The following is a 13447-nucleotide window of genomic DNA, read 5'->3' as shown; positions in this document are numbered from 1 at the left end:
TCCAGAGTCCAATTGTGGGGTGCTTTACACCACTCCAGCCGACACTTGGCATTGTGCATGGTGATCTTAGGCTTGTGTGCAGCTGCTCGGCCATGGAAACCCATTTCATGGAGTTCCCGACAAACAGTTATTGTACTGCCGTTGCTTCCAGAGGCCGTTTGGAACTTGGTTGTGAGTGTTGCAACCGAAGACAGACAACTTTTACGTGCTGTGTGCTTCATCACTAGGCAGTCCTGTTCTGTGAGCTTGTGTGGCCTACCACTTCACAGCTGAGCTGTTGTTTCTCTTAAATGTTTCCACTTCACAATAACAGCACTTACAGTTGACCATGCAGCTCTAGCAGGGAAGAAATTTGACGAACTGACTTGTTGGAAATGTGGCATCCTATCAAGGTGCCACATTGAAAGTCACTGGGCACTTCAGTCAGGCCATTCTACTACCAATGTTTGTCTATGGAGATAGCATGGCGGTTTGCTCGATTTTATAGACCTATCAGCAAAAGGGTGTGGCTGAAATAGCCGAATCCACTAATTTGAAGGGGTGTCCATATATATTTCTATATATAGTGTATATGTAGTACACAATAAAGACAATCAATTACGTGTCAATATCTAAATATTGCTCCCAGCATTGATCAAAGCTCAGAATGTTTATATTATTGATCTGACTGAGTTCTAATCGCGCTTGCCTCTTCGCGAACGAGTGGAATTATGAACAGTGGCTTGTTCACAGTGTTGCCAACTCATTTTCAGGGTAAATTGCTAGAGGCAGGTTGATTTGTTTCTAAAAGTTGCTAAATGACGTTGTCATGTCATTGCGTGATAACATAAAACTGCGTCATTACGTAGAATACACAATAACGTTACTCAAATTGACTGGCCAACTCGGCAAAAAATATGATTTGACATTTGTTCAGGTACATACTCCCACTCTTTTCTGTAAATTTTGATTGAGACATGTTGATTGATGTTGTAATTTCTGTTCAAGATCAAACATTCGTGACCAACTATATTCATTGGGTTTGGCTCATCGAACACGTACTACTGCTGCTGCAGTCAGCCAACAATGATTTGCAATTTGCTGAAATTGCTGCTGGCCTGCTGCTGACGTCACTCACAATGCACATTTGCAGCCAGTCACGTGTGTTGTGACTGAGTGTGTGACAGAGAAAATAATTTTTGTGTCATTTAGAGGGAAAATGCATGCATTTTAGCGTTTGAGTCACTTTTTAAAAGTTGCTAAAAGTTCCAAATACATTTTTTAAAGTAGCTAAATCTGTTGCTAGGTGCTGTTTGAAGAAAAAATTGCCAGGGTAGTCTCTAAATGACACAAAAACGATTTTCTCTGTCACGTACTCAGTCACAACACACTTGCCTAGCTGCAAAAGTGCATTGTGACGTCACCAGCAGGCACTCAACTCGTGCACAGCTAGCAGCAATTTCAGCAAATTGCAAATCATTGTTGGCTGACTGCAGCAGCAGTAGTACGCGTTCGACGAGCCAAACCCAATGAATATAGTTGGTCACGAATGTTTGATCTTGAACAGAACTTACAACATCAATCAACATGCCTCAATCAAAAATTTACAGAAGAGTGGGAGTCTGTACCTGAACAAATGTCAAATCATATTTTTTGCCGAGATGGCCAGTCAATTTGAGTAACGTTATTGTGTATTCTACGTAATGACATGACAACGTCATTTAGCAACAAATCAACTTGCCTCTAGCAACTTGCCTCTATAAAACATTTTTTATTCAAGTATTTTATGATCAGTTTTCATATGCACTTAAAATAGTAGGTACCCTTTTATTTAAATTATTATTTTATATTTTATTTCTCAGAATAGTTCCTGATTACACTAAAGAGGGTTTTTAGTCTCTCTTACTACAAGAACCCTTGGTTTGGTCTTGAACATAATTTTCAGTTGAGTTGAATTTCAAAGCCGGATAACGTCTAGCTCAAAGTTTATGGAATAAGATATTTTCACTTTAAATTGACTTAAATGGTGCAGATCTCGGTTCCTTATCGTTTACGTTCACTGCTCCTACGTCTTTGACTCATCCTACTACAGTTTATACTTGTATATCATCTTTGTTGTTTTGTCTTTGTCTTTAGTTTCTCTTAATGCTAGAGGGTTACGAAACAATGTGAAGCGCAAGGCCTTATTTTTATTTGCTAAACAATTACGAACAGATTTTTGCTTTCTTCAAGAGTCTCACTCAATTTCGACTGATGCCAACTTTTGGAGGTCACAGTGGGGCAACGATATTTGGCTTTCCCATGGATCTGAACGGTCCGCTGGCGTCACTACAATAAAAAATACCTTTGGTGGTAATGTTCTACACTCGGAATGTGACCTCTTGGGTCACTTTATTTGTCTTGTGCTCAGTTACAATGACATTACGCTCATTACTGTACACTTCTACGGGTACAACACCAAACATGAGAATGATGAATTGCTTGAATCTATAGAGAAACATATACTTCATTGGTTATCTAAATTTCCCAATTCGTTATTATTGATAGGAGGGGACTTTAACATTACAATAGATAATTCAACTGATAGATGGCCCCCAGGTAGACCAACCAATCAGAATTTGGGTTTAATACTTTTTATGGAAAAGTTTGATCTTATTGATATATGGAGAGAGAGGTTTCCGGCCGACAGATCATTTACTTGGAGTAACAAAACAGGTTCCAGACAATCCAGAATAGATTTTTGGCTTATATCCAAATGTATTGATAGTGAGTGTGTTACTACAAATATCTGTACTACTCCCCTCACAGACCATAGGGCCATTTACATTGATATCAAAATATTTACCTCTGATACTAACCTTGGCAGAGCATCTTACTGGAAGCTAAATAGCTCATTATTAAATAATGATATAGTTAAATTTGAGGTTAAAGATCTGCTCTCACACTTTTGGGAAAGGGTTTGTGAAGAAAAATCTTATTGCAAGAACTGGGAGCTCTTTAAATTTGAGGTGTCCAAATGCCTTAGAAAATATGGTGGTAATCTTGCTAAGACCAGAAGAGCTGAGGAGGAAAAGGTGATCATTAAGATAACTTCCCTTTCTCAGAGGTCCCCAGCCGGCCTCTCGGGGGAGGAGAAGATGGAACTAATTGAGTTACAAAATAAACTGGATAATATATATAGATTAAAAGCAGAAGGAGCCTTTATTAGATCTAGGAAAAAATGGATTGAGGAGGGAGAACAGAATTCATCCTATTTCTTTGGACTTGAGAAATGTCACTCTAAAAATAACACTATCCATAAATTAAACATTGATGGTGTTATTACAGATGACCAAAAAATAATCTCTAAATACTGTAGCAATTTTTACAGAAAATTGTATAGCTCTACGTACTGTCAGGAATCCACAGATATGTTTTTTAACTCACTGAATAATGTTCACTCTATCAGTGATATAGAATCTAAACAGTGTGATGAACCCATCAAAGTTGAAGAGATTATAGAGTCTATCAAACATCTAAAGAACAATAAATGACCAGGTGTTGATGGAATTACATCAGAATTTTACTAATTATTTTCTGAACAAATAGCTCCCTTCCTATTTGAAGTCTTTTTAGAGAGTATTAAAAACAATGTTCTCCCTCCTACAATGAGTCAGGGGTTAATAACACTGATACCCAAGCCTAAAAAATAAGTGCTGCTCATCGATAACTGGCGTCCAATTTGTCTTCTTAATAATGACTATAAGATATTAGCCTTACTACTTGCAAAAATAATTAAAGAAGTCCTGGATGCAATCATTGATGAAACACAGTCTGGCTTCATGAGGAACAGACATATTTCTAACAATGTCAGACTAGTATTAGACATACTTGACTACTCAGACCTAATAACTGAGGATAGCTTCATATTATTTTTAGATTTTTATAAGGCATTTGACACAGTAGAGCATCAGTTTCTCTTCCACTCCCTTGAGAGACTTGGCTTTGGGGATTTTTTCTGTAAGGCTATTAAGACTCTCTATGCAAATGGTAACAGCTCTATCAAATTGAAATATGGTACCTCACCTAGATTTGAGTTAAAGAGAGGAATTAGGCAAGGTTGTCCTATCTCCCCGTATCTGTTTTTATTAATCACCCAACTTCTTGCAAATTCTTTAAAAAATAGTCCTGTAGAAGGTATTTCCATAGCTGGTAAAGAAATTATTATAAGCCAGCTGGCTGATGATACTACACTTTTACTGAAAGACGCTAACCAAATTCCCATATCGATCAATGTGATACAATCCTTTTCCAAAGCGTCTGGTCTATACCTTAACATTAATAAATGTGAACTCATAGCTGTCAAAGATTGTGTGACACCTTCATATTATGGTATTCCAGTAAAAGAAGAACTTACATATTTAGGCATAACCATTACAAAGGATCAGAAGTCTAGAGGCTTACAAAATTTTAACCCTCTTATTAAAAATACCCAGAAGAAGCTAAATCAATGGCTACAGAGGGACTTATCTTTAAAAGGTAGAGTCCTAATAACCAAGGCCGAAGGTATCTCTAGACTAACATATGGCGCTCTATCTTTATATCTTGACAGTAAAATAAGCAAGGAGATAGACCAGATGCTTTTCAACTTTCTTTGGAGAAACCGTACCCATTATATTAGGAAAACTGTTGTAATGAACACTTATGAGAATGGTGTACTGAATTTTCTGGACTTTACTACTTTAAATAATACTTTTAAGATCAATTGGATAAAACAATTCCTAAGAAGACCCACTTCTATCTGGAATTTTATTCCTCATCATGTCTTCTCTACTTTTGGTGGCCTTATCTTCATGTTGTTGTGCAATTATAATATTGACAAAATTCCAGTGAAACTTTCTGCTTTTCATCGGCAGGTTTTCTTGTCATGGTCCTTAATTTCTAAACATAATTTTTCTCCACACAGATATTATATATGGAATAATCGGGATATATTGTATAAAAATACTTCTTTGTTTTTAGAATATTGGTTCCGAAATAATATCCTATTGGTGAGTCAACTGGTAAATGCAGAGGGTCTTTTACTCAGTTATAAGGAATCTAATCTCTTTACAAGGTCCCTGTAACACCTAAAGATTTTGCAATTGTTTTAGACGCCATTCCCTCAGGTATTGCTCTGTTATTCAGGAACGTGTCAAGACCTGACCTTCAGAGCCTACCTTCTATTGACCTTGTTGACTCATCAGTAGGAAAGATTTGTTTCTCTTTTGGCCCATTCAACAACAGAGCGATACGAACCTTGTTTCAGCAGGATGTTGTATCTATACCTTATGTCATGCCTTATTGGAATGGATTTATTGATAATATCTGTTGGAAAAAAGTTTGGATGTTGCCACACACATACCTACTTGTTAACAAAATTAAGGAGGTTTCCTTTAAAATTATTCATAAATATTATCCTGCCAACCACTATATGAAGAAGTTTAAGGAAAACATCAACTCAAATTGCTCCTTTTGTAATGACCACCCAGAAACAGTGTTGCATCTTTTTTGGCATTGTATTCACGTAAGAAAACTGTGGCAAGACATCAGTAGATGTATAATTGAACACATTTATGAAGATTTTAACCTATTGTGGAGAGATGTACTGCTTGGATTCTTTACATACGATAGAAATAAGCTGAAACATTTTTATGTAATTCATTTCATTATTCTTTTGGCTAAATTTCATATACACAAATGTAAATTTACTAACAAAAAAAGACATTTTCTTACCCTACAAAAATAAATTGAACTGTATTTTAAGACAGTTAAATACTTTACTAACAAAAAAGCTGTTAAAATTATAAGTGTATGTATGTCCCTTAAGGTCCTTGTGTAATTTTAATGTGATATTGTACCCCCTAGCTCGATTGTCCATTATATATAATCTATATATACTTGTGTTCCCTTATGTACTTTCTGTATTGATTTGTTGTTAATAAAAAATATATATATTTTTAAATAAATGTATTGGCCATTGCGAATCTTTGAAGTCATCCGTCGGCCATATTGGCACTCCCAACTAGCAGGAGTCCTCCATAAGAATTAATGGAATTCTACAGTATTTCAATCAAATGTTTCAAGGACAAAATGACATGTATTTAAGTATTTTTTTGTTGTTGTATTGGGGACAGTAACATTAGTACTCTCTAAAGAATAATACTTTAAGGAAAATGTTTTAATATATCTTTTCCTTTTTATTTTTATGTTTAGCTCACATAATATAATTTAAATGTGTGCATTAAAGTGTCTGTAATAGAATAAACGTGTAAAAACGAATGTAGACATGAATAATTGCATTTCTATAACTTCCAAAACATTTATACTTGAGGAGATGGCTGCGCTGTGGCTTCAAAACAGCGCCCTCTTAGTCATCCAAGGTTTATAGACATGATTGGTCTAGACCCAGACAGGGCTAGAATTTAGAATGAGCGATCTCAACTGTGATTAGCTCGTTGCAGTCCAAAGAGCACGCCTATTTTTTACTTGAAACAGCGGCGCTGGTTGGTTGCTAGAATGTTTATGTTTAAGCTGAGCCACCGGTAATCTAGCTAGCATGTAAATACAATTAGGTAAAGTTTTCACCGGCTATATTAACGTTTCAATTACATAGCTATAGCAAATTCGTCAATTTTAAATAAGAGACATAACGCCCGGTAAGTAACGTTAGCAAGTTAACGTAATCTAGCTATGCTAACAGTCTAACATGAACTTCTTTATTTTGGCTAGCAAGTTAGCTAACGTAGCTAACGTAAACTAGGTAAATTGTAGTTAACGATTATGATAACAGATGAAATGTCAATAAGTATCATTGCTATAGCTAGCTAGATTACGTTAGTTCTGCCAGCAGGCTATAGCTATTTTTAGTAGAGAAACTGCAGTTGTGATTTGCATATTCATTTTGATAGTTTGGAGGCGCATGCACATTCTTTACTGGTAGATTGATTGTCGACCAAAGGCTGATCAACTGTCCTTTTTATGTTTCCAGGATCAGGATGAACATGTCAGCTGAGGGAAGGACCCTCCTCTCAACTATGTTACCAGGGAAGAAACCTATGCCCTCGAAGGCTGCTAAACATAACTCACTAACAGTGGCATCGAAGATAAAGACCAAGATTCTCAGTAAGTAGCGTACAGCATCCATCACTAAATTGATGTAAGAGGTGGATTACCTTTTAATTTGTAATAGTCTATTGTTGGTTAATGACAGATAACTTGGTAAGTCATACTGCATTATCATATGTTTATTTCAAATTTCTGTATTTTCTAGACACATCCTCGTTCTTCAAGGTCTCCCTGAAGACTAACAACAAGGCTCTGGCTCTGGCCTTGGTGGCTCAGAGGGAGAGAAGCAGACAGCTTGAAGTGGAAGCTGTGCGCCTACGGAAACAAGTGGAGTCTCTGAATTTTGACCTGGCTATTCGCAGATTCAAGCACAAACAACTGGTGGGTTAGAGAGGGACTCTGTGTCCATCTCTTTGAATAAGACATAGTGGGATCTAAATGTGGCTCCTTACCGGGACACTTATTTAGAGGTGTTCTTCGTAACAATATTGATCTATTTTCTCACAGACTTCAGTGTTAGTTTGACATACTAGCTTTAAGCACCAGCTGTCAGAGCAGCTCACAGATTACTGCACCTGTACATAGCCCATCTATAATTTAGCCCAAACAACTACCTCTCCCCCTACTGTATTTATTTATTTATTTTGCTCCTTTGCACCCCATTATTTCTATCTTTATTTTGCACATTCTTCCACTGCAAATCTACCATTCCAGTGTTTTACTTGCTATAATGTATTTACTTCGCCACCATGGCCTTTTTTTGCCTTTACCTCCCTTATCTCACCTCATTTGCTCACATTGTATATACTTATTTTTTTCTACTGTATTATTGACTGTATGTTTGTTTTACTCCATGTGTAACTCTGTGTTGTTGTATGTGTCGAACTGCTTTGCTTTATCTTGGCCAGGTCGCAATTGTAAATTGTACTTGTTCTCAACTTGCCTACCTGGTTAAATAAAGGTGAAATTAAAAAATAAAAGCATGGTAGTTGTTGACAGGTAATAATGAGAAAAATCGTTTATTCAACTTCTATAGCGCTATTCATTACATAAATAAATCTCGTGCTGTAAAGCAACAACTAAAAACAATATCCTTTTACAGATTATAATCTTGAAAGACTTTCAACGCAACACTTTGGATAACTTGGAAAGGGCTGTGGACCTCTTCTCTGATAAAAATGTAAGTCCTCTTCCAGTATGTCCTCTGATTCTATGGTATCAGGTAAGTATAAGTAGCCTATGTTACGGTTTACTATGCTAAACAGGGCTCTGCATTGCAACCATTTTACTCGCATATGCACCTAAAAGTAGATGTGTGCGACCTGAAAAAGTCGAGTATGAGCACATGTGCAAGTTGTGATTTATAGCGAAATAAATTGCTACGTAGCTATTTTCAAAACTATTTCTGCCATTTTGTTTCATAACTGGTAGCTAATCATACAGGAAGGACTCTACATAGTTATTTATCTCACCTTGTGCGACAGCAACAGTATCTGCTCATACAGTAATATCTACCTCAGTGGTCTGGGGAGCAGCAACAGTGCCTGGGACCCTGTGGCACTGAGTGTGGTGCTGAAGGATTCATTTTTAGAAGTGCACAGGCATGAAGTTGGTTGAGTTTACCCAAAAGTCTATTAAAGTGTGACTTTCTTCTTGTGTTTCTTTGCTATTTACATCGTTTTGTTCACATGCTAGCTTGTTTTTCAAAGTTCGTTTGAGCTTTCTCAACTGTTAGGGAAGGGACGTTGGAGAATCTAATTTTGAATGGGAGTCCCACCATTACTACGGTAACGGCTCCTGCCCCGTAAAGGGGCAGCTGAAGGTTTTTGTTTCACAAGTGAGTCAAATATTTGAGGGTACATTGTACTTGATTGAGCATGGAACGCCCCAAAAACCTTTTATTCATGAACTTTTAGTTATTTCTTATGATAACACATATCTTATTATTCAAATACTTTCACCGTGCTCCTACTTTTTGTTGTTGTACTTTTTATTTAGGAGCATGTGCTCCTTGTAAAAAATGTCAGCGTAGAGCCCTGCTAAATTGTTTTTCTTTCTGACAAAGGATGCCCCTGAAGTATCTGAAGACCATAATAAGCCACCCCCCGATAAAAAAGAGGAACATGATCAGATGGAGAGGTAATAATGAGACTCCTATTCATGTTTGCTGTTACAGCAATACAGTTACTGTCTTATTGTCAATTATTTCTGTTCACACATTTCCCCCCCATATTTATTTTCATTCTAGGGTTGCGGTTCAGATACCTCTTATCATAGCAGAGCAGTCCAGGGATTTGGTGTCCCCCTCAAAACAGACCAGCACGAGCCAAGAGGGTGTAGTAAATGACAGAAGAACCACGTCCACAAAATCTTTTGGGACCCAAAGTAGGTCATCAGAGTCCAATGCCAGTAAAGGTAAGGGGGCTGGAGCATGGAGAATTCAGAACTACCCCACATTTTGGAATGCATGACCTTTCAGCATTAGGTTGGTTATTGAAGGTTTTCAGTAACTCACATTTATTCTTAACTTACAGACAGCATTAATAAGATGGAGCAACAGGTGGACAATACTTTGAAATCGACCCAAAAGAGAACATCCCGACAATCCAGTAGCCTAAAAGATGAGGTGGAAAAGTGGTCAAAGATTTATTTTGACACTGGACTTGACCCTATCCCAGCAGTCTTGCCTTCTGTTGTCTCCACAACTAATATTCTACAGCCCTCTGGTACTGATAAAGTTGTGCACCATCCAAACAGCTTAAAGATGGAGACCACATTGGCGCTTGCAATAAAGACCACTGTCGGGGAAGCAGAGAAGACCACCATCAATGACACAGAGATGGAGATAACTATTGGGGACAGCGCTGCTGAAATCGTTACAGTGGAGACCAAGCCCAAGAAAGCTGGTGGACCGAAGAAACTGAAGGTGCCAAAGACAAAAATCCCTTGTCTATTAGTGAAGGTTGGAAATAAGAACAGTGGGCCAACAGGTGTTGTTGAGAATCTAGAGGTGAAGAGCTCTGCTGTAAACGTGGAGCTGCCGACAGCGATACAAAAGGTGTTTTACGCAACACCACTACACACAGACAACCCTACAGCGGATGGTGTGGATGTAGAACACAGAGAAGAGGACTTCATAGAGAACTCAGCCAGTGAGATAGAATCCCTTGTTGCCCGCAGAAAGACTTATGTCACCTCTCGCATCACCAAACACAAAAAACCTACCCGAGAATCCCATAAAACAACACAAGATTTTCCAAAACCGTTTGACCCAAGAACAACTTTTGGAGTGCTTCTCCAATCCAAATCCCATCGAAGTGTATCACCTGACCCGTTTGAAGATGACTTTTTCGATGACCCTGAAGCTCAGAAGTCTGTATTTAAACTAGCCGGGTCAAACCCATTGGTCATAGATGCCACAGAGGACAAAGTCACTAAAACTAAAGGTCACAAGACTTTTGTGATTTCTAATTTTGTGATTTCTAATGAGCCTACATCTAGAAAGGGCCAGAAGAAATCCAAAGAACGCAGGAAGACTAAAGCACAGCCTGTCATGGTGGACCATGAATTACATATTGAAGCAGAAAAGGATCGATTCCTTCTGCCTCAATCTCTCATTGAAGAGGAGTCTCATTCTCCTGAAGGGTGCACAGCCTATGTAGACATGGATGCCACCCTGCATGAATACAGGGAATCACACAGCTCTTCCAGTGCTTCCAGACCTCGGTCCACTACACGGAGCAGTAAGAGACCCACCAGAGTGAAAGGCAGAGGGACGTTTGTGGTCTCGGTGAACAGGGACAGCTCCTTGGTGAACAGTACAATATTAGATGATGCTTGGGCTGAAAATCTGGCGTGCACTCCTACTACAGGGTATGACTCTGTTGCAGAAGAAGAGAAAGAAACGGTCAGGGAAGAAAGCATAGAGGAGCATCTGACTGGACCTCACCCAGATCACTGTCTAGCTGCTGGGCGCAAGACTACAGACTCTGGGATTGAAGAAACTCATGCCTCCTCTAAACGTCCATGGCTTGCTACCGAGGAACCTGCAAGGAATTCAGAGGGCCAAGAAAGCTTATGTGTTGAGGAAGAAATGCCCCCATGGGACATCGGTGACCCCATTTCAGTTGCTGCAGAGCAAAAGCCCAAGAAAGCCAGGAGAGTAGAGACTGCAAAATCAAGGATGAAGACTGATTCACAGAAGGGTTACTGTCTTGCCCCTGTGAAGGAAAGGAAAAAAAAGACTAAAAGTAGCAGCACTAAAGGATTGGTGCCTGGGGGTGCAGGTTATATTTTGTCTAGTGAGACTCTGGATAGCCAGAGTAGTATAGGTGTACGCACTGCAGCACAAAATGCAGAAGTACAGCCTGTGGCGGATCCCAAATTTTTGCACGTCATCACACACTCTGCCACCGCTGAGGAGAGCTGTGAAACTCATGAACGTTTGTCTTCACTTGAGGTCCTGAGTCCAGACTTCAAAGTCAGCAGCTTCAAGCCCCGGTCCAACCATGGCCCTAAACCGAGATGTAGAGCCACTTTTGTCATACCCAATAGTTTTAGTGATTCCACCAGAAACAGGAAGCACCACATTGTTCCTGACTCCTTGTCCCAGGATGATGGTGACACAAACAGCAGGACATCTAATGTGTCATTATCAACTGTTGAGACCAACACAGAAATTCCTGACAGGGGTGAGGGAGTACGTCAGAGCCTGAGGGAGCTGCTCATGGACCAGAGGCCTCCATGGGAGTCCTCCATGGATGTCAGCTGTTCAAATGGAACTGGATTTGACACTCCAGCCTCAAGCCCTAAAAGGGTTGCTTCTTCTGCTCACAAGGTTGCTGTATATAAAGAGTCGGCTGAGGTTATGGCTGAAAGATCTCCAGGTACGAAGGATTTTATTGTTGACTTTATTTGTGTGAGATGTAGGTATTCTAATGGTTGTTTTATGTTTTACCAACAGTAGCAGAAAGAGCCCTGAAGCCACTAACCAACACCAACTGGACGGATGATGAAGACACAGGACGGGCCAGGCGACGGGGAGCTGCCGTTAGCTACAAGTTGCCACCCATCAACTGGTGAGGACTGCTCTGGAAATGATACTAAAGCTTACCTTTAGTAGTATGATATCAGTAGCTTGCACAGTGATCAGGTTGGTTTTACTAGTGGTCAGGTGGGTTCTACCAGGCTATGATACCAGCCCTTGATTATTCAACTGTTTCTTTCTTTTAACAGCAAAATGAGACGTGGAGATAAGTTCTCAGACACCAAGTACCTGAGTTCTCCCATTTTTAAAGCGAAGAAGAAGAAAAGACGACAACAGAAGAACACACATAAACCTGACAGTTTGGAGAACATACATTCAGTTAATTGACTTTATTCTGTGACATCTAATTTCATTCTTACACGTATTTCCAATGCTTTTATTGTTTTTCCCTTTGTTTTAATATACGTTTACAAATAAAATGTCAATACATTTTAGGTTGAAAATCTTTTTGTTAATTTTGCACCCACTTTATTAGTTATGAAGGAATAAATAATTGAATAAGCCTGTAAGAAATACCACACTTTTTGTTTTGTGACAGTAACAGATATGTGATACAGCCATACATTATCTGGATGGTGCAGTCAGTCACCTAAGGGTAAGTTGAACACCCTTACGCAATAGCTAGTTGCCTCTAATGGTTATTTAAAGCTGTTGCAATATGATTAGACGGAGCATGTTACAAAACAACTTTAATTATACCCTTTGGGGCAACTAGCTATTGCGTAAGGGTGTTCAACATCTAGCTAATCTATGGCTGGATCACATCATGGTTAAGTGCCGACCAACGCACCTCCTTATGTTTCTAAAATAATCTGGACCTGTATTGTTTGAGTGATTGACTGGAGGCCCTGTGTGAATTATTCAGAGTAGGCTGTTCACTTAGGAGGCTGTGGTTGTCTTTCTGCTCCCCTCGGTCTCTACTGTACACAGCCTTTCCACAAGCAGGTGTCCCCTGAAACGGCTACCGTTTGCAGTGTGTCTTTTTGGTTGGTTTATTTACATGAAACACATTTGTGATTTCGTGCTACGCTGACATTTGGAGTAGTACTGCAGTTTTTGGGTGTAACCATTGCTGATAATTCTGCATCGTGTGGTAAGTACTAATTGCTTTACACCATGAATGTGTGTCTCTGTATTAAAAATATGACCAACTGTAATGTTATATGGATTTAGATTGCCAATTTGATCATGTAACTCAGATTTGAATAAGCACCCATTTTACCAGGCACATGCTACATAAAATGTTATGTAAATCAACAGTGACATATTTAGGTCAACATCTCATTTTGGAGACTAGTTGTGGGAAAAGGTTGTGAGGCCAAATCTTTGTCAGAC

At 38.9% G+C, this 13447-nt stretch overlaps 1 protein-coding gene across 1 annotated transcript; it reads left to right on the top strand.

Moving 5' to 3' along the window:
- Nucleotides 1-6535: 6535 nt before the first annotated feature.
- On the top strand, nucleotides 6536-12569 carry si:dkey-57a22.11 (uncharacterized protein LOC569865 homolog). Its single transcript, XM_039006400.1, has 9 exons — nucleotides 6536-6656; nucleotides 6989-7122; nucleotides 7271-7446; nucleotides 8168-8245; nucleotides 9131-9204; nucleotides 9314-9480; nucleotides 9600-11951; nucleotides 12029-12143; nucleotides 12301-12569. Exons 2-9 carry the CDS (start codon nucleotides 6996-6998, stop codon nucleotides 12437-12439), a joined length of 3228 nt encoding a protein of 1075 aa, XP_038862328.1. The 5' UTR covers nucleotides 6536-6656; nucleotides 6989-6995; the 3' UTR covers nucleotides 12440-12569.
- The last annotated feature ends 878 nt before the right edge of the window (nucleotides 12570-13447 follow it).

The sequence above is a fragment of the Salvelinus namaycush genome, chromosome 13 (genome assembly GCF_016432855.1).
Source record: "Salvelinus namaycush isolate Seneca chromosome 13, SaNama_1.0, whole genome shotgun sequence".
NCBI classification, from domain to species: Eukaryota; Metazoa; Chordata; class Actinopteri; order Salmoniformes; family Salmonidae; genus Salvelinus; species Salvelinus namaycush.
The sequence above is the reverse complement of the archived record's forward strand: the minus strand, read 5'-3'. Positions and strand labels throughout refer to the sequence as shown.